Here is a 27865-nt window from a genome sequence, read left to right on the forward strand (position 1 = left end):
AGGTGATAAACCCTGGTTGTTTATGTGATTATATAATCATTGTATAATCCACTCTTGCTTGATAAAACATCGTTGTTGCTGTTGTTGTTTTTTATGTTTTTCCGATTAAATAAAACAGGCTGCATTCCAAAAAGAATGTGTCATTCTTTAAGATGGAAATCTAGGTGACATTTCCCCCTGGGAAGGTTTTTTTTTTTAAAGCAGGGTTGTCATTTATCAATGGTCCTTACGCCTTTACAGCCATCGTGGGCCCTTCACCAAAATGTAGACCGACGTCACCGCTTCCGCCCTTCACCCTCCTCCTCCTCCTCCTCCTCCCTCCCCCGGCGTCGTTGGAGCTACTCGCCAGCCTGCAATCCAACATGGAGTAGAGAGAGATGGGGCTCTAGCGGGGCCACCCCTCGGTAACAACAGCGACGACGCGCTTTTTACGCACAACTGGAACCGGAGTCGTCGGCGAAAACATGCGCTTGTAGGAGTTTAGAAGAGGAGTGTGTAGCTTTGTGTGTCCGTGCGTGTTTGTGGAGGGAGGGAAGGAAGGAAGGAAGGAGGGAGGGGGGGCGCGAAGAGAAGAGCTGGATTCGGCGATTAAATTGTCTTGTGTTGGCTTCGTTACCCACTGAAGGGCCGATGGGCTCCTAAAGTTGGAGAGGGAAATTAGGGGGACATTCGCGATCCAAGAGGAACGGCGTGTGGCTCCGGAGGGAGGAAGAAGTGCGGGGAAGAAGGCAGACGGAGGCGCAGAGGCTTTCGAAGGCGAGCCACGGAGCCGACACTCGCACAAAGGCGCAGAGGGGGGATTTATGCGGAATTGGAGACAGAAACGGAGGAGTCGCGGTGAAAGAATGACGAGCGAGAAGTATGCAACCGCCGTGGTACATTACCTGAGGTGAAACGAGAAAATGATAGAAGAAACACACCCAAACGAGTAAGTAGTCTGCCACAAAGATCTCTCCAAACCTCTTTCTTTCTCTCTCTGTCTCTCTTTTCCTCGCTTCCCCTTGTGTCTACAAGTTGCAGATGATTCGGGTAACTTGGTGGAACACGAAGCCTTTAATGCCTTCGTAATTATTAATTATTTTTTTTACAAAATAATTTTTTTTTAAATAATGTGTGTGATTCCGTAGATGGTTCTTGGTGTTTAAACGCTGCTGGGAGGCATTGCATTATTTGACAGTGCTGTAGAGAAGAGGGTTTTTCTTATGGCCCCCACCTTTGGTGTAGAGCAGTCTTGTGAAGGCGAGAGAGAATGAAGAGGAGGAGGAGGGGAATAAGCGTGGGTGGATCGGAAACATTTTCTGAAAGGATCTGAAGCAGCAGGAGCAGCACAAGGCCTTGGTCTCAGTTCAACTAGCAAAATAAAACACGCCCCGAAGTTACACCTTTTCTAAACACACAAACAGCCAGCGACTCCTCGCACCTCTTGTTTGTAAAATAGGGAAAAGGCAGAAAAGAAAAACCCGTTTACGAAGGCAATTTGGCCTCGTTGTTTGGCCACATCTGTGTGTGTTTGCTTCCAACCGAAGGGGGGGGGGAGTCTCACAGGATATGAGATATCCGATATGCCTCATCCGCCATCTCTTTCTCAATCGCTCTCATTTGCATAGCCTGCCGCGCTCCATTCATAAAAAATACCACTTGCAGACGACGGCTTGTCATGTGAAAAAAAGAATACGCGTTTGTATCAGTTTGAATCCTCGCCTGTGAACTGTCCGCCACACATAGACGTGTATATATATATATATACAGAGAAAGGCCCACGGACATGTTCATACGCTACAGACGGGCCTACTTTACACGACAGTACTCGAAGCGTAAAATTAGCTTTTTATACAGAGGGAACTATATATATTAATGCCTGTCACATTTAGTGCATGTGTCATGGCGCTTATAGTAAAAAAAAACCGTCAGCGCGTTAAATACACACATATTATAACAGTTATTCAATGTAGATAACACAGGCGAGCCTTTACCACAACAGGCATGTGAGTAGCCTACTATTTAAATGACTGCTCCCCCAGTTTGTCCCCCCTCAGTCTGCCTCCATTACAGCACCGACCACTCCAGTGTCTGTGGCTCAGACTGAGCTCAGTGTCAGGAATGTGGCGGTGGAAGGGCGAAGGGCACCGGAGGGGGATGTTTGTGCTGCGGTGGCGTGACGCCGGCTCATTCATAAAAGCCCTCTAACCTTCAGCGCGTCCCCATTCATGCCTGCACTGCACTGTACTGAAGTGACCGGACTCTGCTGGTGTTCACTCAGTCCAGCATGTGTCAGCCTGCTCTGCTGCTCCTGCTTCTGCTGTTATGTCCTGTTTAGACACTCGGAGAGACGGGGGAAATAACAAATACATGTTGGAAAGTGAATGTTAGAACTGTCCTAGATTCTGCTTTGGTGCCTCCTTTTATTATATATCATTTCTTTTAGGGTTAACCACACTACAGTAAAGAATTGTGCATTATTCAGTTCGTAAATGTTGAGTAAAACTAAGCGTTGCCGTTGATTTTTTTTTAATTGTGTGTTTGTATCCTGCACTCCCACCCAAATATTAAGACAAACGTGTCAATAGCAGTGCTATAGCTGACTTAATTCTCAGGCGTATGCAACCTTTTCTGGTAAACCCAGACACATTATTAACATTATCTGTTGATTATCTAACCAGCGAAGCATCGTCACCATTTAAAGTGTGTATGTGTCTATGCTTAAATTGAAGACAAACATTTACCTACACTTTATTCTTGTTTGCATTCACTCGCACAAGTATGAATGTTTAGTATGGGAAATTACAAAAAGGCAACCGTTAAAATTGGGCTGGGAAAGGGTGACTGACGAGATACAGAAATACAGAAGTAGGAATACAAACATCTAATAATAAATTATAAGGTGAATCAATGTAAGAGTGTGTACAGCAGCTGCAGAATGAAGAGGGGTAAGGACTAAGATATAATGGAGAATATGAATTAGGAATCAGAATGATATATAAGGAAATACTCCACTGTTTAATATAAAGTGGCACACAGTGTGGTCTGCTGCTGCTGAAGCCCTTCTGACTGTCTTCTGCATATCTTGGTTGTAACAAGTGGTTATTTGAGTTACTGTTGAGTTTCTATCATCTTGAACCAATCGGGTCATTCTTCTGACCTCTGGTATCAACGCAGTATTGTAGCTCAGTTTTTCAGCCCATTCCATGTGAACCGTATACATTGTTGTTGTGCCCATCTGTTACCATCAACTATGCCATATTCAACGTCCCTTAAATCACCTTCCACCACTCTGATGCTCATTTTTTATCTTAAGCAGGTCATCTTGACCATGTCTAAACACATTGACTCATGGCTGATTGGATATTTGAACATGTGTACTTGGTAAAGTGGCCATGGAGTGTATAATTATATACTCCACAATCATACAGAGAAAAAAACTACTCAGGTGTGCTGTTGTGTGCAATGACTTAAAGGGTGCAGGGATTTAGATTTAGAGTTAAAAACACGGTCCAGACTAGTGTTCTCTGTCAGATGGAGCTGATGAACAGTATTGTATTTCAGTTGGCAGGAAAGGTTTAATGGTTCTTGTGAAAAGGTGTCTCCAGTGTCTTGTGGAGACTTGGTCCAAGTGATCCACAGTAGATAACAGTGTCCTCCTCTCTCCACCATGGCTCCAAAAGTCTCCGGCTTGTTTGTGTGGTCTTGTTGTTGTGAGTCACATTTACTGTTTTTTCTATATTAACAGTGGTTTGAAGCCTCAATTACAACACTAATGTTAAAAAGTTTCCAATGGTGATGGCGAGTGGGTCTTTTCCTGCTCAGTGAATACACATCTGGCCACACCCAGGCTTAAAGCCACATGCAGGCCTCGTAATAATGATTAGAGACTGGATATTAGTCTGTTTACTGGTTTAAAATCAGACAATGGGTATAAAGAGTTAAGATGTAATGACTATGTATACACAGACACTCGATTAAGACTTTAGTCTGAATCCGACACTTCATTTTTAAGGAGCATTTTTTTGATTACCTCAACCGGAATAAGGTCATACTCAAAATAAGCACTAATCAGATTAAGATGCTGATGAGTTTTGCATTTTGCAGACATGCAATCAGTTTATGATGACTGTTGGAATTTTATGAGCAATGGACTTAAAGGAAACTGGAACATTAGACCTGTGACGTGAATAGGTATTCAGATCCGATCATAAAAACACATTAAGAGGAAGTCTGAGGTGCAAATTCTTTAGCATGTGTGAATGCAATCCATCCTCACTTTTCCAGTGTCCATACATACAGTGATTGATTTCTAGCAACCATTCTGATATAATCGCCACATGATTTCTTTTTCTACACAACAGTGCAAGCAGTGCTTTCATTCACTCCAGTTCCCCTGAATATTCTATGAATGCTTCATATAAACAGCATAATCTAATCAGATTATTGGTGTCAATGTAGACATGGCTTGATTACTGATAAATATGTTTTTTTTTAGATTATCTCAGTGTTGGAATCCGTAAGTAAGATTAGAAACAAAAAAAACATATTCACTGTTGGGGTAAAAAAGCTGAAAAATAAACACAGGAAATTCAACTAGATGCATCAACATGTTGCAAGAACAAATCTTGTTTTTAGAAAGCGCTTGAATTCCTCAAGGAAAGTCCTTCAATGGGCCCTTTGACCTGCAAATTGAATTTTCATAAATGCTAATGCTAATATCTACCTAATCAGTGCTAATTCTAATCTCATAACTCTTTAGACGGAATATGTTTCTCCCCTTAATTCTTACTGGATGTCTTGAGACCACGGTTATTGTATTCATGTCTATATATTCTGTGAAATATAATATTTAAAGCTTACAGCCTTGTTTTGAAAAACAAAAAACACCACCAGTGTTTTGTTTGAAAAAGTCAGCTTGGGTCAATTATTCACTTTGCTTTTCACATTCATTTCCAGCTATATCATTCTCCAAACATGAGACACTGTCTGTAAAATATTAATAGTCACCTCTTGGTTCTGTTCAGCTTCATACAAAAGCATGTACTGTTTCATTAGTGACAGGAAATAATCAATGTGCAGTTATTTGCTGGCTTGTGTGTTGTGGTTTTCTTATCAGTAATAAAAGCCAGCTATAGGACACAGGCAGGAAATAAACGGCACTCCTTTATCTTTTTTTTGTCATGTTAAAAGGTGAAGTAGTTTCCCTCTGATTATGGAGCTGGTGTCCAGGCAAGCCAGTATGAATTATGGGCAGGAAGTCAAAAGTTTCCAAATTGGGCCCCCTCATCCATGGCCACTGCAGCAGCATCACCACCAACCACCCGAACATGCCACAGCTCTGGTTATTCACCTTTTCCACATTCAGCTTCATTTTTTTTGTAGGGGGGCTGTTGACATTTGGCTTCTTTGTTCTGTCTCAGTGTCAGCTTTTCTTTTTCAGAGGCCCCCTGTTATTTCTTGACTTAGCAAGTCAGTTCTTGGCACATGTGTGTTCTGCACATCTGGCTGTCCCGAGTGTTTGACCGCACCGTTTTCACAAACATAATGGCAGGTGGGGTATCAGATGGCTCTGTAGATGAAGCTGAAATGTGCTTTGGACACGTTTGTACGTTAACACGCATAACATGTATTCTCAATCGGAACTTTAACATGACATTTGAACAACAAAAAAAAAAATTATTGTGTTAGACTGACTCAAACCGGACTTAAAATACATGTGAACATCTGAACCTGACTGAAACTGAACTAAATCGAACTTCTCGAACTTGGACCAACACCCTGAGATAATGCAAATAAGAGCTGAACAACTACTACATAAACAAGATTTACTGGACTCAAACTTGCTTAGGTGATATGAAAATGTTCCACAGTCCCCGCCCCAGAAATAATTCAAGTAACGAAAAACAGCACGGCAAAATCTTGACCAAATTTATGCTCCGTCAGGTTAAAGAATTGAATATTATGGAGTTAATACATTGTAGAAAGACATGGAATGGTGTTCAACATGCTGACAGCTAGCCGCCAGCTAAAGTTGCTCTTTGTCTGTGAAATAATAAACAGGAAACGCCTGGTATTGACTACCTGAAAGTGGGTATATCGCAACCTAGCAGAGTGGGGGAGAACACATAAAAGTAATAAAAATGTGTTTACTATTTAAGTAATAGTGGGGTGGAGTCATCATTGTATCCTTTGACCCTGCTATGATGACAGTGCTGCTTGTGTTGCAGGTTAGATATATAATGACCCGTCTTACTTTTCGAGAGGTTAACCGCATGTCTTCAATTTCCCCCTTGAGATTGAGTGACATCCACAAATTTGAATGCCTGCCTCAACCGCTCAATAGCACAGTCAGACTCGATGTGTCATTTTGCTTTGCTTTCAGCAGGCAGTGTACAAAGTGTGTCTGTGAGGCTCTTTTGCTTAGCACGTTCTAAACTTAACTTTAATGCAGCCACCATGTCCAGTCAGGAGGATGTGACTCTTTGCCCTGTCCTTCCGAGGACGTTTATTACCCTCTACAGAAGTGAAAGATCTCACACTCACACAAACTGTGCCGAGTCAAAACACCAGCAGAGGATGTATTGATCCGGTGAGTGGTTGGTGCTGCAGGGTCAGCATGTACACTGTCAGTATTGGACAGGAGATGCCCAGTGACATTCAGCTAAGGTCAACGTAGCAACGAAATATAATCCATCCCTGAACAAAAAGCACTCATCAACTGGCGCACACACAGCAGTGAGGAGTCAGCCGGTCTGCACGTTCCCCCAGCAGGATTGTTCTGTTCCTCACACACATTTCTTTTTTTTAAATGTTAGCAGCATTTGATAGTGAGACCATAATAAACCTGACAGGTGTGGAATTTCGGGACAGTGGTAACGCTCATTGTCAAAACGATGCATAATTGGCAGAATAACTTGTAATGAATGAACAACAGAGCTGTTGTCTCGGCGAGTGCATCATCACCATTGTTTGTACAGAAAACATGTCGCTTTCTACCACAGCGTTGCATTTAGCTGTGCATTTTTTTTAAAAGGAATAATCCTACTTTAGATTCCTCAAATAGGCATATGTTGAATGTAATGTCCCCCCCCCTTTTTTTTTTGCACCACGTCTCTCAACTGACCTTGTCTCTTTCTAATTGATTTCCTACATTGCACACGCTATAACAGCAAGCCAGAGGACCTAGTTGTGTGTCATGCATCTCTGTATGATTGAGCAGATGTGTGAAAAAGCTGATTGTAAACAGGATTTTTATTGATTGTGATGCAGGACTGATTTCAATTTCCTGTTGCTGGCAGTTTATCTACGGCCGTACTCCATTTGTAACAGGCAAACTTGTGTTTTGTTGTGACTTACATTTGTAACTTACTCTCTTTCAATTGACTTAAGCAAAAAAAGTTAGAGAGCTGTAAATAAACAGTATATTTACATTGCCATGGTAATAGTGATGGTCTATTGTTGTACTGAAACATGTATAATTGTGCATTGTTTGAAGCAATGCATATTTCAGATCATTCCATTTTGATGGTTCTATATTTTTTAAATTGTATGCTATGTCAAAATAAATAATAGAAAATAATTCACAGTTTTGGGTCCCCTTCTTTGCAAGTTCATATGTTGTCATATGACGGTGTTCCGATCTTGTTTTAAATGTATAGCATGGTAAATATTTGACTGAAGCCTTTGCACTTTCTCACTGTATTAATCCCCACACTATACACACAAACACACAGACACACACATCATGTGGAACTGATCGTTGTTCACAGCGTTTCCTGTGTTTTACGGAGCAGCTCATCACTGGTTGCTATCCGGAGCCTTAATATAATGGCCTTGGCTGTTTATATCTAGAGACCAAACAATGGACCCAGATTGTTTGCCTGTTTTTTTTTCTTTTTAAACTAATCTCTGCTCATCAGCTGACTGGATGACTAAGAGAATAATAGCTTGAGTTTTCATTCACTTCACTCAGTGTGTTTTTCCCTCATCACACCAAACCACTGGGGTGTTTTTGTTTGTTTAAGCTCATCAGTACATGAACCCGGTGAACTTATACTTTCAATAGTTTAGTCTTATGCACAGTTTGGCATTTTTGCAGAGAGAGACATCATTGTGTTTATGTAGTTCATTTTTATCTTGCACAAATTACATTTTCTAACAAAGATTTACACTTTTATCTTAGTTTTAAATCAACAGACAACAAAGCCAGACCTCAGGCTATCAAACAACATCAGGAAGCATCACAGCCCCAGTAGTTGTAATTTTAAATAATGTACATGTATCTTTAAACAAAGGGAGTGAACAGGCTTCCTAGTGTTAAGTTGTGCAAAACTTTCTTTTAGGTTTGGTGCCCTGAAGCCAGGCTACAGGCTGCACAATTACAAGGTTTGCCATTGACATTCAACAGTTTATGTAAAACCGGACTTTTAAAATACATGGTGACAAGTTAGTCCAACTGGACTTGGAGTCAGAGTAAAACACCCTAATAATGTGATTGGCAGTTGAGCTACTACTGCATGTGGGCCTTCAATCAGACCACAGTTGGAAAATTCAGACTGGTAAATTTTTTTAGACTGATGTGGAGACTCTTTTCTGAAGTAGAATACATAATAAGAGTATACAAGGCATTAGAGGGGGTTGACCTGGGTTGGCTTTTCACTCACCTAGAGGGGGTTTGGAACCAATCAGCTTTCTTAGTTCTGTTTCCACATCAGTAGAAATGGAGGGGTTCCAGGATCACCTTAAAAATAGCGATTGATATCAAGTTGAGGGTACAACATATTTTGACTCCAAACATTTGCTCTGGGTGTTTTGTTTCCCATCCATTTCAAAATAATAACCTACAGTGGCACTGCTTTCCTCCCAAAAGATAAATAATCTTGTATAGTTGCCATTATTGTAATGAAATAATATATAAAGTGGAGAGTTTTGTCACTGTTAACTGTCTGTATTTTGATCCCTCAGATTTCACATGTGTATTGAGGTTTCTCAATGTGTTCATAGAGTTGTGCATTTGCAAATATGTAAATCTGTACACTAAACGAATGGCTGAAATATGTAAGAATGATTCAAGTCATATATCCTTTAATTAGTAGATGTAGTACATGGTGTACACACAGTGTACATTTAAGGATCCAAGGGTTACTGTTGTGGACAAAATGCATGCAATTGCATTGATTTTTTTGTACTTGTGTGATACACATGTTCTATACAATATGGAAATTATTCTACCTCCAGCGCCAATGATATCTGCCATTTTAGTGAAAGCATGTGAAATGAGACACTGGTAATAGAGCCATCGGTTGCAACTCAAGTCCAAATAGCCTGCCGCCACACCAATCTCCAGCGCCTACACAGTGATATGGTGACAGGTCTAGGTTTTCAAATCCATACAAATGTGTAATCCTTAAAAAAAATCATGACAAGATGTCAAACTGAGCAAAAACCCTATCATGTGGAGTAGCTGTGGCCCACGCCTACTTATGAGAAACTGTCCCAGTGTGGGAAGTGTGGCTCTGTGCCGAGAAACACCACCAACATCATCGTGCATGCATCATCAATTCAAGCTATGACTTAACTAACCATTGTAGTGAAGCACATTCAGTCACTGCTTGATCACTATACACAGGTCAAATGCTACGTGTGTGCGAGGTGGATCCTGTGAAGGGATGTGGCTCTGTTGATCAGTCAGAGGTGTGGCCAGTCATTCCTTATCAGAGGAAGTAGAGCCGCCCTTATCACACACGGCTGGGCTGCTCTCATTGACCCTTTATCTGTCACACATGAGCTGGATTCCGGACCTGATAGCCAGCTGCTTCCCAGCCCCCTTTTACAGTTTTATTGCAATATTGTCACAGAGACATCTCACGTCAGGTATTTGCAAAATCCAGGGCCTAAAATACATATTTAAATGAGAGTTGTTTTACAGCTACAGTTTTGTGTTGTTTTTAATAATGAATGTATTGACAGTATCAATGTTGACATGGTTTACATCACAGAGGGAACTTAAGAGTTCACTGATGGTGCACCAATGTGGCTTGGCAGGGAATCTACAGGTGTGTGCTCCACCCACCATTCACTTCCTGATTATGATACACTCGTGTTTGCAAGGTGTGTGTGTGTGGACCAGGTACAGAAATAAAAGGTTACAAATTAATAGTGCAATGGAGGAATGTTTGTACCTTGTGTAAAGTCCATAAGGAGTCAGTTAAAATTCTACCGTACTTGTACTGAGACAGCGAAGAAGTTGGTGGTTGGTTTTTTTTTTTGCTATTGGCCGACCTTTAAGAAAGTCGCTATGTTTTAATGCACATGCCATTTTTGTTGGACACATGTCCTTGTACCAGTATACAAGCACAAGCCTGTGTTTCTGCTTCTTTGTATTAGACATTTTCTGGTTGACCTCTGACATAGCATGTTTTAAAATATTTAATTCTTTAAGCTGGTAGAACAAAAATTGGTCCTTCTTGTCAGTCCACATTATGTACCGGCCTGGATATAGCCATGTTTTTTCCCCTCACTGTTGTCTTCTGCTGTCCACACACTTCTTTTATTTTCAGGTCAAAGTGCAGGGGCGGGAACCGTGAAACATGCACAGAGCGCGTTTGAATACTTTAGGTCTGATTGTACATTTATGTGCAGTTGTACTTCAACTCCCTACTGCGTTAGCATTAGTCTGACTTTGAGAAGTTGGATTTAGTACAATTATAGTCAGGATAACATGTTTGCATGTGGTTTAATACATAATATAATAATAATGTCTTAATTGTGTACCATCCTATTCATGTTAAATGTTAATGTAAGTCTTGCTCACACTGTCTCTCGGAATATCTGGACATCAGACACGCCCTGCTCCTTCAACCTGTTTGTTGCTGATCAGGTCAGATTAAATTAGAAGAGGATGTGATGCATGAATTGTCTGCTCTTTCCATAGAAGTTAGGTGTTGATTTTCCCAATCTTTCTTCTTAGCTGAGTCATCTCTTTACATCCTCATCCCACCAAGCAGAGACTTTGAAGCGTGTTTGCAGTCAGTCATCCAGGTCATAGTCATCCTCAGTAGTTAGTCGAAGGCAACAGGACTTGTTTGGAGTTTGAGTCTCAAATATGCCACAGGTTTAAAGCTCATGATGGTTGCAATTCACTGGTTTTGGTCAGATTTGAAGAAACCACAATGTTTAGGGGAAAAGGTTTCAAATGTAATGATTGGTCTTGTGAATTATAAATAGAGTATAAACCACCTTTTCTCAAAGTAGTCGTCACAGTCCTTTTTCCAGCGTCGGTACCTCATGCAACATTCGTGTAGACGGAATTAGATTCACAGTTCCCAAACGTACTGTATGTGTGTGTGTGTGTCTGTGTGTATTTATGCCAGAATGTGTGGTCACTCCCAAGTGTATTAAAGTAGCACGTTGCTGCTGGCTGTGGCTGTCTGTGTGTTCCAGCCACAGATTACAGGGCCTGTCGGCAGACGAGACTCTAAACACGGGTCACAAGACGGCCCAAAATGTGACAAGTTCATCTCAGAGAGCTGATAGCCGGTATCGTGTATCTTAAAGCACATGTGCTTATATAGTACAGAATTTAGTGTTATTTCTGTATGTTGGCAGCCTGCATGTGCGGTTTTGTAAGTGAATGTGTCGTACACATGTTTTGGTCATGTTGAGCCACGGTGGTGCTTAAATACAAAACCTTTATTGATATTAATGCATTATTTGCATCAGAGTGCAACATCCTGGAGGGTTTATTGGCAGAAACGTACCACATATAAGTATGTTTTAAGTTTATAATTGCTTTAAATTAAAATTGTATTTTGTTCTCATAGCTTTAAGATAAGGGCCATGCTTTATGAAGGCCACCATCTTGCTTTGCGGCCCAAACGGACAAACCAGAGCATGGTTGTACTTTTTGAAGTGGAAGCTTACTACGCAAAACATCCTTTCTGGTATGCAAAGGCCACCGGAGTTCCCTTCCACTAAATGGAGAGGTGAGCAGTTTGCAGTCTCACCATTAGATGTCACTAATTCTTACACACTGGACCTTTAACCATTGAACTCTGGTTAAGTTTTGTCAAGTAATAATAATAATAATAAAAGTGCTACAAAACAATGAAAAGAAGTTATAAACAGACAAGAATAAAACAAGAAATAATTACAGATTAAAAAACGTTTTTTGTGTGTAAGTGTAACAGTGTTTTAGTGTCATGTTCACAATTTCCTGGTTGTAATAGTGATTAAGTTCAGACACCCTGTTAGTACAAAGCATTCCTTCAAACACACCAGGATGTCCTCTAAATCGCGTAGAACACGCCACGTCACAGGTCTCAGCCTTGTCTCGTACATTACGTTCAATATACTTATTTATTCTGATTATTATTATTATAATTATTGACAAGAGTTTCAGATACAAAATCATACAAAAATCAATCCCCATACCAAACCCTATTCAATAGACGCATTCAACCAAGAAAGTCTCCTTACCTAAGAGATCAGCAGCATCAAGACACCTTGAATCATCCATGACCTTTGTATAATCAGTCCACAATAGAATGGAAGACAAGAGGGGGAAAAAAGAGATAAAATTTTAAATAAAAATGTAAAATATGACAAAATGTGATTAAGGTAAATCTTAAAACTGTAGCAGGGGGACCTAAGCTCTCTCCCCTCTGTTTGGGCATTTCAGGCCTCAACCTTGAGAATTAGTTTTTAAGCCAATACCATGACCATAGTTAATGCTATGAGCCAGACGTGTGAGTCATGTGGTAAACACCAGCAACAAAAGACTATATCAATGTATATTAAATATATATTATAGTGAATATTAATCTAAATAAAATATTTATTTATGCAAGTATTTTTTTCATTTTAGTTGTTCAGTAGTCACATTTATAATCACAGAACCTCAATAATAAATAATTAAAGAATCACCAATCTATCCTCTTACTTAAAGCTAATTTGCCTCCAGAGAGCAACAATACATAATATAAATAGTTTGTTTCTATTTTAAATCTCTATTATTTCCTTTGTTGCCATTCAAGTTTCCCACATGACTAAGAAGAACCTGAATAGCTATTTAGCTCCTCTCATTATGGTTTGGCACAACAAATGAAATGATTATCCTTCGGTGAACTCCAGTCTGGCAACAACAGTTTTACTTTTCCACTCACTTTATTTAGGCCTCAATCAAATCCATAATGTTGGCGTTTATTCTAGTTAAATGACAATTAAACTTTATATTTTGACAAAGCTAGATTTATTTTATAAGCTGTCTTTAATATTCTAACAGACATTCTGACAAAAAAACATTTGTAAAATGATGATGTTGAAGAAGAGGATGTTATGTGTGCGTGTTTTTTTTTTTTACAACACAGCACAAATCTTGTGGGTTAACCTGTGGTTGCTTTTCTGTACGGGCTGTTTGTCTGCCGTCTGTCAGTCAGTCAGTCTGTCATTCAGTCAGTTTTTATGAATGTGTGTGGGTGGGAGCTGGTGAACCAGTTTTGCCACCTCTCTCACTCTCTTTTTTTTCCCTTTCCGTGTGTGTGTGTGTGTGTGTGAGTTTACATGAAATCCTTGCACTGTCTCTAAGCTAATTATATAACAACACCTCTCTCATTCACTCCCACTCTCCCTCCCTCTCTCTTTCAATGTTGCTCTTTCTCCTTTCAGTTGACACACACACACACACACACACACACACACACACAAATTGGATACATCCTGTTATTGTCAGGTCATTCACCATCGTGTCCCTGTGAGGACGACTGTTATCATGCTTGTGTTCTACCACCATTACAGTGTCTTTAAAGGGGACATATTATGCAAAATCAACTTTTTAATCATTTAAATCCTTATATTTGGGACTCTGGAGGTCCTATCAGTCGGCAAAGTGTGAAAAAAGATGACCCACTCATGTTTTTGTGGTCCTCCTCAGTCTAAGTACAGGAGATGAAACACGCAATGTTGACTTCCGTGCTCATTGGGACATCACAAGACGCTAAATTCCTGGAATTGTTGTTTCGCTTTGTCCGTAAAACACGGTATCCGAAAACCGGAAGTCCGCGAAAAGTTCTATTCTTGGCTCCACAGTGCAGCACAGAGTTCTACACAAACGTCCAGCCTCAGAGGATTTATCTGTCCAGTGGATACATGTTATTATATGACGGCAATGTGCCTGCTAGAGCCTGCAAATGATCACTTTTCCAAATGTTAACTGCTGTTAGCTCCCAGTAGCCTCTGTGGCTGATGTCATTTCCTGTCCCTTAAGTTTTGTTTTACTTATTTTTAAGGTGGACCTAAAGAGATACTACTAAACATAGCGCTCTGAACAGGGCTGTTTTGGCAGGGTGATTGAACTGCTGTGGTGCTTCATTCTTATGGTATTTTGACCAAAGCATGTCACAGACATGTTCAATTAGGACACCAGGGAACTAGGTTAACTTGGAGAAATAGGGTATAATATGTCCACTTTAACCCTAGAACACTATCGCTCAAATTCAAAACACCATCACTAACGCCAGGTGATTTTTACCCGAGATAATAAATACACCCAATAAAAAGTACTTGTCATCAAAATATATCAAAACATGACTATACATGACAAATTTGAGTAGTGTTCTTTGATTTTAAACTGTGTCATGTCTAACAAATGGAAGAAAAGCATCATGAGGGGAACATATAAAAATGCTCCAAAATGACTGGAAAATTAGGAATTTGGGAACAAAAAATTTCTAGAAAAAAAATAATGAAGATGAAAACTTTTCATCGGTTTTCATGAAAATCACATAAATGTATTTGCGAGGGTGAAAACCACCCGGCAATGGCGTTCTAGGGTTAAGACACTAAGGATTGAATTGGCTGCAGAGGGACTTTTTTTTGTCATTAGTTATTTTGAAATTCTGTGACATATTGTCATAAATAATATACTCGCGATGTCATGGTGGAATATTGTGGTATCATTTTGAGTTCATATCACCCACCCCGGACTGAGGTCATTTGAGTGTGAGGCCCCTGCTGTATATAAACTAAACAGTATCAGTATTATCTGTCTGACACAGCCCCAGTTCACTGTTGTATGCACACAAATGTGTATCAGGAATGACATTGGTATAAGATATAAGATATAGATAGTATACAAATTTTCATTATGATATATTGGTCAACATCAGTGGTCATCATGATCTCCAAGATCTCAAAAACATACAAACACAAATAGATATGTTTCTGTACAATCACTAGACCAAATCATCTGAGGTTGTAAACCATATAATGAGTGTCACTCATCTCTTCATAAGATTAGTTTAGTGAGTAGACAATTGACTAAACGTGTAGTTCACAAAACAGTTTTTTAATTAATTCCTCCAAGGCGATTTCCTCATTCTCTTCTCGGTTATGTTTTGCGCAACTGAGAAGAAAGCTGCATTTGTGTTACATTTCGTTGGTGTTTTGAGTGTCCTGTCCGGTGCAACACCTCCCACCTCAGCACAGCGAGCACCAGGCAGATTCGTGACTTGAGACGCCCTCAAACATTCTGCCAATGTGTGAATCCAGCTCTATAATAAACTGCTGTGGCATCAACAAACCTGGAGGCTCTCGCTCGACAAATCAACGGAAGTTTTATTTTCCATTTAGTTTGTGAGTGCTGGTTGTGTGGTTTTTATCTCTTAATGCCCTTCGGTTTCAACATACCATATTTGGACTTGCCAAGAAGTGACGACTCATATTGATTTTTATCTCATACACGTCACTTCTGTGTGTTTTTTGTGGTTTTACTGTGGAGGGAAGTGTTTGTTTCTCTGCAGTTGATGTATTGTACACATACACGAGAATCTAACCATGACTGGATTGTTTTGGTTCTAGTACTGATTCAGAAATTTGGCTGCTAATACTAGCGTTACGGTATTTGCATACAGTCAAAGTGGAAATGAATTTTGAACCAAACATGGTAGCTATAATTGTTGTGCTTTTAAGTATTGGTTGACACCTCCTTTGCCTTACATGATGACCTGTTCTCTGACGTCACTTGCAGTGTCATCGCGTGTAGATAGTAGGTAGTTGAGGCAAAGAAAACACAAATTAAATGGAAACGAGATCACAGAAAAGTCCATGTGCAGGAAGTTGCACTTGTGGGCAATTTAGATACATTCCGATAATACTATGATAATACTATATGTCACCAAGGTTTCACTCTGACCCAGCTACAAAATAAAAACTGATGTTGATTTTTTTCAAACGAAAAAACAGTCTTATTTCAACTTGATCTTTGTTTCAAAAGCTGACGTGACATTAGGACAAATGAAAAAATGTATTTAAAAGAAAGACTCTCTTGATATTACCTCTAACCATTACGGCTCTGTCCTTCTCTCTTTCTCCAGTGACAGCTACATCGTGCGTGTGAAAGCGGTGGTGATGACACGGGACGACTCTAGTGGCGGCTGGCTGGCCCAGGACGGGGGAGCTCTGACCAGAGTGGGCGTGTGCCGCCTCCTGCCGCCCGAGTTGGCACCCGTGCCGGCCTCCAGCAGCTCCCAGTTCCTTATCCGTGGCGAGCGACTACGGGACAAGCAGGTAAAACACAAACTATGTGACTATTCAACATATGTCAACACTGATTTCAATTTTATTCAGTTATTTTGGTACCATATACTGTAAACACAAAAAAATATGTACCATACTGCTATAATCAGCTGCTGACAATCATCATGTTGAGAGCTAGAATAGCAGGCTTATTTATATGTTATATATCTGCCAGCAATGTGTATGAAAGTGATATTGGGTATAGCCAACCTCCTTTCCACTTCATATATTTTAACATTTCCCCAATGCACGCTGTTGTTTTTCTTCTCCTGCAGTCGATATGTTTTTCAGAGGGGTACTGAGGCTTTTTAGTTTAGTAACAGGCCTAACCCCTAACGCAGATGAGGCACAACAGAAAAAAAAACACCAAACCAAAACATAAACAAGGTTTGCCAGCTGTAAATAAAAATGTGAATTGTGAATATACAATGCATGTTATTGGTGACTCGCTCATTGGTGAAGCCAGTATTTGATGTTTCCTGATAAGTGAAAATTGCATATTTCTATGGTTTATTTGTATTATCTTAAATGTAATCCCCTTTAAGGATAAGAGCTAAGAAAAAGTTGTGTGCTGTATCAACAGGTGATCCTGGACTGTCCGCTGAGGAAGGATCTGGTGTACACCATAGCGACGCCCACATTTCATCATTGGAAAGTGGAGGATAGGAAGTGCGGCCTGTCCTTCCAGAGTCCAGCGGACGCCAGAGCTTTCGACAGGGGGGTACGGAAAGCAATAGAGGATCTGGCTGAAGGTACGCCGTGCTGCGCTCCAGCTGTCCATAAACTTAGCTGAACACATTGTCAGGTAGTAGATCTGTCAGGAAAAAGAGAGTCCCAGTGGGCCAGATGCAGTGGAGACACTCGGGCTACGACAGAGTTGTGTCCAAATCCCCAGGTATAATCACTTAGTCCTGAATGGTGGTGGACTTTATGGAGAAGAATAAATCTTAAAAAGTGAAGGCAGCTTCACTTTTTCCCCCCCAAATGTTTTCCCAAAAGTTATAAACTGCCTGCAATGTTAACTGTATGTTCAAATACAAGTAGGAATATTGTACTGTCAAAGTCTTCACCAGCTTCACTGAAGGCCAGTTGGAGACTTGAGTTTATTGACACACGGATATTTCTACATCACTGCAGTACAGTTTATCAGCAGATTAAGATCCTTTTGATCCTTGAGAATTACAATGTGTTGCTCGTCTCTCTCTACAGGCTCCACCACCTCCTCTACAGCACTCCAGAATGAGGCCGAGCTGGGCGACGATGACGTCTTCACTGTAAGCACGATGTTTCCTACATTCATATACTATCACGGTCAGAGATAATGGGTTGTAGAGGCCTGTCTGTGTGCTATCACTTGACAAAATAAGCCATTTAGGTACAAAAGCCGTGACTTTCCAGTAGTTGGTTTTCAGAGCAAGGTTAAGATGAGGCGTACAACATCTCTGGAGCCTATCTGGTTGTCACTCCTGTGCGTCATGGAGGTGTGCAATCAGGTGTTCTCAGTTTTCCCACACTGGGAGTCTCTGAGTCTCCAGGGGCAGCAGGCAGCACCAGGATGCTATTTCAAGGTTCAATTCAAGGTGAATAACATTCTGCCATTCTGCTGTTGTTAATGAGCAAACGGCATTGTGTTGTAATCGCAAGGTGGTGAATTTGTTTCAGTTCGTGGAGAGACACTTGGATGCGATCCACGTCAATCAGCTGTGGACGAAAAGCCGCGTTAAAGCACAAAAAAACTAAAAACTATGGTCTACTTTGTTGTTCGAACTGCACTGAAGCCTGGTTTACCTGAACAGTAATGTGGGATTTATGTTTTTAGGTGTATTAGTATGGACTCAAATTTCTTCTGAAACTGGATGCAGATAATTTTTATCTGCTAACTCTATTTTTATATAAAAACATAGTAATGTAGATGTAGCCTAAGGTAGTTAATACTAGTTCTTAGTCAGCATCTCCAGGTATAAGAAGTAGTACATAAAGTATATAAACCCCTGGAGTGACGCAACTATTAAGTCAACATCCAAAATCGACATCCAAATCGTCTCAAACTTCCCTTCATCTGTAGAGCAGAAGGGCTTCCCCCTCTTTCTTTCACGTATACCTGCCTCAGTGCATGAAGCATGCATCTTGTTTTGTGTGTCAGGGCCTTTGTACCTTAAGTTAGCACGGAGGACCCCCTCCCCCCACCCGGTAACATGACACCAGGAGCAGCAGGCAGGGCCACAAGGTCACTTCCTGTATTCCTCCACCTCCCTCTCTCCTGGTGACCCCCACCTCCAGCAGCAGCAGCAGCAGCACACACACTGCACTCCCTGCACCCTCCCAGTTGAGAAGGAGAGCAGCCACCATTCTAGCAGCAAGCAGCTGTTTCACAGCTTAGTGCAGGACTGGTGATTTATGAGAGGAAGTGCCTCATGGTTCATCTTTGACTTGAGCTGTCTGTAAGGGCCAAGACTAATAGGTGCTCTGCTGGGAGTGTACAGCCACCACAGAGACGCATACAAACACATGGAGGAGGAGGGAGGGGGGGGGGGTAATCGCTGAAATGGAGCACTGGGTTTTCAGGAAAGTAAAAGCTTTCAGTGCAATGAATCAGGGCCAGTTCCTGGCAGATATGTGCTGCTTTATAGAAGCAAGCGCATTAACAAATTAAGGAATTCTCTTTTGTGAATTGTCTCTTGATTGTTTCAACAGTGCTCAGTAGGAAGATTAAAAAGGGCAGAGCCAAGCTAGCTAACGGTCAGTGAGGCTTGGATGCCCTCACCATATATGGGTCTAGGTTTTAGGTTTATTCTACCTTTATTATTTCGCTGCCATGGTTATAGCATGCTAAACCACTGGCGAGTGAAATGAAAACTGTCGGACATCGTGGAAAAAGTGCACAGGCAACTGTTTCCCGGTTGTCTCTTTCATTTATTTACTTGGTGTATGTGGTCGTAAACAGTCGCTGTCTGAATTTACATTTTTCTTTGTCCGTTTTGTCTGTGCGGCTTTGTCTCCGCGTGTCTGCTGTGGCATTTTTTGAAAGAAAACAAAGTTTGACTTGTTGGATGCAAGAAGTGAAGGTACAGTGTATGAGATCTTGATGGAACATTTTGATCGGTAACACCTCAAGCAACTGCACCAGAGAATTAACGATCAGGCTTTTCTTGAAGTTAGCGATAGTTTGCACGGCAGGCAGTCGTGGACAGAGGGAAATGTTGCAGCAGATTTACGGCCTCTGGGGGGAGGACAGGGGAGGATGGAGGGTAGGAGAGCTAGGATGGACATACTTCCCTAAATTATTCCTCGTTCGCCAAACCTAAACTTAACCCAACCCTTCCTCTGTCCCTCCCTTCAGCACGTCTCCTCTCTCTCTGCCTCTATTTTGGCTCATTCACTACTAGGGGGGAGTGAAAGCTATTGAAGCAATTCTGAGCTCATCCCAGGAGAGCAAGATGGGCCTGTTGAAGGATGAATACTCCCGAGCTTTGAGTTGGAACATGTTTTGTGTCAGAAAATAACTTGAAATGCCCTCTGTCCAGCCTTGGGCCAAAATATATAGAGCGGATGTCCAGAAATATAAACTCTTCCCCTCAACTCCTCTCCGTCTCTGAGTCCTCTTGTGTTGCTGGAGCTTGCAGCAGAAAGTCTGGTCTGTGTTTTGAATTAGTTGCAGCCGTGGAGGCCAGAGTCAGACTGGTTTTAAACCATATCAGCTCCTCCTCCCGGTAATGTCTTCTCCAGGGGGGCGGAGCCAGGAGTGGAGGCAGCATTTTATGTTATTTTTGGCCAACTGCTCTGAGGGCTTTGTAAGAAAGCTGGGGGAAATTCTCAGCATGGTGGTTTCCATGTGGGGAACAGGATATAATAGGGATAGCTTCAGCAGACAGACAGACACACACCAGATCTGGGTCATATAACCCTGAAAAATAATTCCTAGCATCAGTTTTATGCGTGTTGGAGTGCCAGACTTTGGCACGCGCGGGGAAAATATTGTCAGTTTCATTAAGCTCGAGAACAAGTGAGTAAGTAAAGATCTCCTGAAGATGTAACCTCACACTGACCCATGTTTACACTACACAAAAACATCTTTGATTGTAGAAAGATCACCCTATCAGATTTGGCAGATTCCTTTTTCGTTTCAGTTGTGCCACATCGTTCAGGCTAAAACAGCTCAGTGCTGCGTAACGTGCAGCTGGAGACACTCAAGCTGGAGCTGATAAATCGTAATGACTTTGGTCATCCGCTGACATTTTCTCTCGAGCCTCTGTGACGTTCGTGCCTGTGCCGTTGAGTGAAACGTCTCAAATCGAGACACAGCGGTGACCCACTGTGACGTCACTCGCTGGTTTGTGACGTGCCTGTCTGAAACCTAGATGTTTTGCAGTTTGGGCCAGTGCCGTCTTGGTTTGTGGAAACCAGAAGAGACCATTTTTGAATAAAAGGGTGGAGTTGGAGAAGCGAGAGTGACTCTCAGTGGGACCATAATGGACACTTTCATAAGAAGAAACTAGTCATTGAGACCATAAACTTCTAAGGAAAATGTCATTTAATGTTATAAATTGAATCAGAAACAGATCCTTGTACAGATTTAGCAACAAGCGGAGTCACCCCCTAATGGCCATTCAAGAGAATACATGTGCCATGCACTTCCTCATTTGCATGAAATCATTAACACCCCAATTTGCTTGATTTGAGTTGAGTTACAGCCACCGTTTCCTTGTTTTTGCCAAAGGACACTTACCCATCTCATTTGATTTTTGGGGGGTAATTTTTTTGTTTGTTTCCTCCTGGAAAAGGTCCATGGCTAAACTTTTCCTGCGTGGATTCTGTGAATGAACAATTTATTTTTTAAGACTAACTAGATGGAACAAATCTACTTGTGTCACTCACGACAGCTCCGATGTCAGAAGCCAAAGCCAGGTCGGTTTACTGCACAAAAACACTTGCACCCTTCTCACTGGGTCAGACTTGTCATCAACACGCGCACACATTAGCAAGATGACATGACGAGACAGAAGTCCAAACCTTTCCTATCAGATGATACCCCGCGGTAACCCACAGAGGTTGACCCCCTGTGGGCCCTGTCTGAAAAATCTGTCTTGTCTGAGCGCTGAGCACGGCAGCGGACCGGCCGTCTAGTGTCTGGCCAAGGTTTGAGTTGGAGTGGAGCCCTGACTGCGTTTAGTGGAAGTGGGGGGGCAGGATACTGTTGTCGCAAGCACACACACACACACACACACACACACACACACACACACACACACAGCTGAAAATGTGGAATGAGTAAAAGGTAAGATTGAGGGCACAGGACAATCAATGGTCAGCAACTGTTTCACAGAGGCACTAGTTCAACTCTATGGTCTTTTTTTCATGGTGTTTTTAGGTGTTTTTAACATTGTGTCCACCTTCATCACTAATGATTGTACACTAAATGTGGGTCAAATGAGAACCATCAGTTTTAGAATGCATGTTAAATCACAGCAAAACAAGTACAGCCCTTTCACACGTCACCATGGTAACATTACTAAGGGGTAATGTCATAAATAGATGCGGTCACCCTTCACTTTTTATTTTAGTTTTAGGCCCTGGTGACTTTTTTTTAATGGCACGTGTTGTTGTCTAAAGTTAAGCCTGCACACAATGATCCAAACGCACACTTCCTGTTTTCCCCGGGTCAAAGGCATGCGCTGACGTTTCCTGTTTTTGTTTTGTCCAATCATGGCGTCCGCTCCGTCCAATCAGAAAGCAGCTTTCAACCCACATCCTGTGTTTGTTTGTCCCCTCAGAACACCACAGACAGCTCATCCAACTCCTCCCAGAAGCTGGAGGGCTCGCTACAGCCGCTGGAGTCCTCGCCTCTTCCGCAGAGACACAAGTGTGTGATGGGACATCGCCATGACCTCCATGACCCCTACCGGCTCTCAGACCACTTCTTCTTGGACCAGGTGAGACAAATGTGTCTGCTTATACCACATTTTTGCACCCCAGAACGATTCTATTGGAACCTTTTCTTTATTAATTGAAGAAATCATGGATTGTTGTTAGTCCCAACTAAAACCAGACTATATAAATAACCAGAGTACAGCTTGTATGCCATGACGAGGACATTTGTCCAATTAAACTGCTACAGCCATAGCTCGACTTACTGCTTAACCGAAACCGCTGCCATTTGTGTTGACCTTTCTTTCTCCGTATTTCCTCAGCCGTTTCCTCGGCTTACCCGCCACGTCACTTTCCAGGAGGACGAGGAAATTGTACGCATCAACCCTCGGGAGCGCAGTTGGGAGCGAACCACAGAGCATCGCCTCGGACGGCAATCGGATCGCCCCTGGCTCCGGGGCTATGAGGACTACCGCCACGCCACTGTGCGTGACAAGTTCATCCAAGTGGAAGACTCGGAGTCCTATGTCCACTTTGCTAAGACTGATGCACAGAAGCACGACTACACCTACCCTTTGGCACCGGCCCTGTCGCCCTCAGACTCTGACCCTGCCCTTGGACCCTTGACCGTTAAGGGCCGCGGCGGTGGCTCCTATCGCCAAGGCTTCTCCTCTGTTGTCTCCACACAGCCCCGCTCTTTCCTCCCCAGCTCCTCGCCATCCACCAATGGCGGGAAGGGGCGGAAAGAGGGAGGAATGGAGCGTGCACAGTGCGAGCACTGTGGCGAGGCGTTTTACATCACCGACAATCGGAGAGGCCGGTGCCAGGATGCTCCGGACCCTGTGCGGGCATGCATTCGGCGGGTCAGCTGCATGTGGCTAGCAGACACCATGCTCTACCATTGCATGTCTGACCCAGAGGGGGACTACTCAGACCCCTGCTCCTGTGATGGAGGTGAGGGCAGTGGGGGAGGCCGGCTCGGTACACGCTGGTTAGCTCTGCTCGGATTGTCTCTGGTGGCGCCCTGCCTCTGCCTCTATCCGCCTCTCCATGCTTGCCACCGGGCGGGGCTCACGTGCGGGTGCTGCGGAGGCCGACACAAGGCCCTGAGCTGAGCCGCCGTGCTTGGAAATGGACAAAAATCTAAACCCAACGCAAGCACAGGGAAAGGGAAGGATGGGGAAATGCACAAGAGGACAAGTTGTCATGGCTGCTCGCTCTCTGCCTTGGTTTCTCTGGGTTTCTCTACAAATTCCAGACACTGAAATAAGCCAAAAAAATAGTTGGTGCATTTTCTGAACGGCCTGGGAAGATAAGCTCCCCCTTACGGCAGAAAGTTCTCTCACCTCTCTTCACGTGGCCATTTCACGCTCTGTTTCTAGTGAGAGAGCACTCTTTTTTTCAGGGGGCCTTTTTTTTTTTTATAGCTGACCTATATGTCATGTATCGCATATGCAGGTACTTTATACTTTGTACACTGACTTGGCGTCAAAGAACTTGAATTGTTTCTTTATTCTATTTTTTTTCTCTCTGTCCTTTGATGTATGCGTGGCCATTTTGTTTATATTCTATTCCAATATCAGGCCACCTCAACTCCAGCTACCAGAGAAATCAGACACTACACCTCTTTATATGTGCAAGTTTATGTAAGCGTGTGTGTGTGTGTGTGTGCGTGTGTGTGAATGGTGTATGTGCATGCTTCCAAGTGTGCGCTGAGGCCTTTTGTCGTCTGTGCTGCAGCTTCTAGTTAAGCTCGTGTATATAGTCCACATAGCTCTCTCCGCCATCGACATCTTCTTTGTTTACTGAAACAAACAACGTGGTACTCCATCTTAATCATCTTCTAATATCCCAAAGATTAATTTTTATCCTATTTATTTTCTCACTGAACCGATCCACCAGCAAAAAAGAAAAGAAAAAAGAAAAAGAAGTGCTGGTGTGTGTGCGTGCGATATACTCACTGAAAGAGCCGGTGCCTCGAGTCATGCTACACTACTCTCTCTCTCTCTCTCTCTCTCCCTGCTCCTTTCATGTTATTTCAAACAGTGCCTAAACTATCACCGAAATCAGGAACTCCAAATTCCAGTCAGGTTTTTGTTTTTATTTCCGCCCGTTTTATTTCACCATACACTTGAAGCAGAGTGAGATTTTAAGGCTCTTATTCCCTCCGAAGTCCATTTCACATCGAGGACGTTAGCATTCGCTCGTTTGGAGATCCATTTAAACGCCTGTTTTGCCTTAAAGATTTGGGGCCTAGCTCCGAGAATCACCCCCACCCCACTCTGAAGATGTCAGCTCGAATGAAAAAGGAGAAAGCGCGAGTGTTGTTAAGGCTCCAAGCAATCAGTCTCATCGTGTACACCTAGAAACTTGATTTAAACTATTTTTGTAATGAAAAGGAAGTGTCACGCAACGGTTCCCATCAAGCATGTAAACTATGGACTCCAGTTTGCCTGCGACGTACAATCAGCTCCCTCCACTTCTAATGTGTTTAAATCTACTCTGAGCATGTTCACTCTCTACAGAAAACTCAATTTACAGCAGTTCCTATTATGTGAAATCATTATAGACGTGTGCAAAACTGAACATTACACCTTTGTTTTTAACCTTTTCTAAAGGAATAGTTTGATGTTTTAGAAAATGACTCCACTCCTCCTGAAAGTTGAAAGAGGACATTGATACCACTCATGTGTGCATTAAAAATAAGTTAGCTCAGCATAGCATAGCCTAGCCGTGTGTACAGTCAAAGGCAAGAAAATGTACAGACGGAATTAGGAAGGGTTGTTTTTATATATATATATATGTGTGTTGTTTTTAGTCAAGCTCCATCTGGACTCTCAAACTATTCCTTTAAAGACAAAATATTTTACTGCAAATAGGTAATGAACTCCCGTCCATGCCAGGTTTAGCCCGTCGCAACACCTGTTGCGGAGTGGCAAAAGATTATTATTATTATTATTATTATTATTACTAAGCTTAGTTCAGAATCCCAACAGTTAAAACTCAAGCTCTTAAAGGAAAATCAAATCTCAGTGTTGCCTAATGTTTGCCCTCACGGTGACAGCAGCACTACACTAAAGTGACAACCAGCGCGGATGCTATAGCTAGCTAGCTTCGTCGAAGCCTGGTCGATGCCATCTTTTTTGGGGGGGTATGTGACTGGGAACACAATGAGCTTTCTGAAAATAAATATCAAATAAATAGAGGCAGGACATCAGTCGGGTCCTTTGATGAAAGACTGGCAGTCAAAAAAAAAAAAGTCCTGGAAACAAACATCCATCCCTGATTGTTTTGCCAAGGAAATGTCCCTTACTTACTGTAGTTGAAATACAGAATGTTGAGGATGTCTTTCCTTCCCCGGTTATGTCTGTTTCATACATCCTGTCCTGTGTGTGTGCCACATCCCTTTCCTTGATCCAAAGCTACTGGGATCAGCTGAATCTGCAATCACATACTAACACCTATCCATGTATAATTACATCCTTCAGTGATGTGATGCATCAGGAACAGGGCAAATCAGATTGTAAAGTGTGTCTGTGTGTGTCTGTCTGTGTATGTTTGTGTGTGTGTAGACATGCCATCTATTCTCGGTCTCGTCTGAGTGTGTCCTCACATGTCAGAGCCATTTACAAGTGCCTGAACGCATCCCCTTTTATCCTCCTCGTGTATTTAAATTGAAAAACTAAAAGAAACAACTCCCTGTAATGAATTAGACCCAATTTTTTTTTACGCTTAGTATTTTTACCTCTGTAAAAAAAAAAAGAGCAAAAATTATATTATATATATCAAGTGTATGTTGTACATTTTTATTTCTATTTGTTTTGTTTTTTAAAAATAACTGTTTCTAACATGTACGATGGATGTAACTCATGCTTTTCGAGAAGGAACAGGAAGTACTTTGTAGATACTGAAGGGTGGCCAGGTCTGTGAGAAAACTAAAGTGAAATGTGTGTCTTTCCGCCTCCAATAAAATGAGAGAAAACAGTGAAACCACACGTGAGTCTGCAGATTAATTTCACTCTTGGATTAAAGGTATATTCAACTAAATGTCTAAATATGGTCCAACATCAATGTCATCACAGTAAAGGAACAGAATGCATACCAGCAATAAAAGAAATATGAAACTAGAAATACATAAACAGGAGGATTATGGAAGAACATCTTCATCCATGTTAAGATTTGCCACTTAAAAGTATAGATGATGGGAATAATTAATATTATTAAATGTACGGCAAAATGTGGCGCTTTTTTTTTTTTTTCAAATTAAAAAAAGATAATTATTAGAACATTTTTCTGGATGAAAATAAATGATTTTTAGGTTGACTTGGGTTAATTGGCAGATATATACCAGCCCTAAGTTTGTTTGTAGAGGAGTCAGAATTATCACCTTAAAATCAAATGTGCCTTTCATACAGTATCTACTTTAAAGGGGACATATTGTGCAAAATCAACCTTTGAATCATTTAAATATTTATATTTAGGACTCTGGAGGTCCCATCAGTCGGCAAAGTGTGAAAAAAGATGACTCACTCATGTTTTTGTGGTCTTCCTCAGTCTAAGTACAGGAGATAAAACGTGATGTTGACTTCCGCACTCATTGGGACGTCACAATGCGCAAAATTTCTGGAATTGTCTCGCAGAGCTCCGCTTTGTCCGTAAAACATGCAAAAGTGCTAGCAAAGGCAAAGGTATCCGAAAACCGGAAGTCCGTGAAAAGTTATATTATTGGCTCCACAGTGCAGCACAGAGTTCTACACAAACGTCCAGCCTCAGAGGATTTATCTGTCCAGTGGATAAATGTATGAAAGCAATGTGCCTGCTAGAGCCTGCAAATTTGCACTTTTCCAAATGCTAACTGCTGTTAGCTTCCAGTAGCCTCCGTGGCCATTTCCTGTCCCTTAAGTTTTGTTTTAGCTTTTTTTTTTAGGTGGACCTAACGAGATACTACTAAACAGAGCGTTCTGAACAGGGCTGTTTTGGCAGGGTGATTGAACTGCTGTGGTGCTTCATCCTTATGGTATTTTGACCAAAGCATGTCACAGACATGTTCTTTAGGACACCAGGGAACTAGGTTAACTTGGGTATAATATGACTCCTTTAAACCAGGGTCTTGCTTTAAGGAGGCCGCCATCTTGCACCACCATGTTCTCCATTTGTTGGAATCGTAAATCTCACCTGTAGATGTTGGTAATTCTTATACACTGTTACTTATTCACTATAAAACAGATTGAATAAAACCACACAAACAGCTAAACTGGACGACAAATACAGACCTCTTAAATGAAAATAGCATTTCCAGGGATCTAGAATGCCACCCATGCCTTTGCAAGGACATCCAGAGGATAAGAGAAAGTCACTCAAGAGCTGAAGTTTCTCATTATGCCTTAATAACTTCCATAGTTTCCTGCACAAAACTATTTGTAAAGTATTTAATGAAAGAAAGCAC

At 41.8% G+C, this 27865-nt stretch overlaps 1 protein-coding gene across 1 annotated transcript; it reads left to right on the forward strand.

Annotated features, from left to right (window-relative positions):
- Positions 1-581: 581 nt before the first annotated feature.
- LOC310934445 (sprouty-related, EVH1 domain-containing protein 2-like) lies at positions 582-26375 on the forward strand. Its single transcript, XM_083898173.1, has 6 exons — positions 582-928; positions 16353-16545; positions 17138-17306; positions 17764-17828; positions 22326-22484; positions 22743-26375. Exons 1-6 carry the CDS (start codon positions 903-905, stop codon positions 23532-23534), a joined length of 1404 nt encoding a protein of 467 aa, XP_083754299.1. The 5' UTR covers positions 582-902; the 3' UTR covers positions 23535-26375.
- The last annotated feature ends 1490 nt before the right edge of the window (positions 26376-27865 follow it).

This window comes from Microchirus variegatus (assembly GCF_963457635.1).
Source record: "Microchirus variegatus genome assembly, chromosome: 11".
Classification (NCBI taxonomy): domain Eukaryota; kingdom Metazoa; phylum Chordata; class Actinopteri; order Pleuronectiformes; family Soleidae; genus Microchirus; species Microchirus variegatus.

Excerpts from the sequence above, each read along its gene's own strand:
- LOC310934445 (XM_083898173.1), top strand. The coding sequence starts at position 903 with ATGATAGAAGAAACACACCCAAACGA. Across the intron at positions 929-16,352 it reads GAAGAAACACACCCAAACGA|TGACAGCTACATCGTGCGTG; the intron begins GTAAGTAGTCTG and ends CTCTTTCTCCAG. Across the intron at positions 16,546-17,137 it reads AGCGACTACGGGACAAGCAG|GTGATCCTGGACTGTCCGCT; the intron begins GTAAAACACAAA and ends CTGTATCAACAG.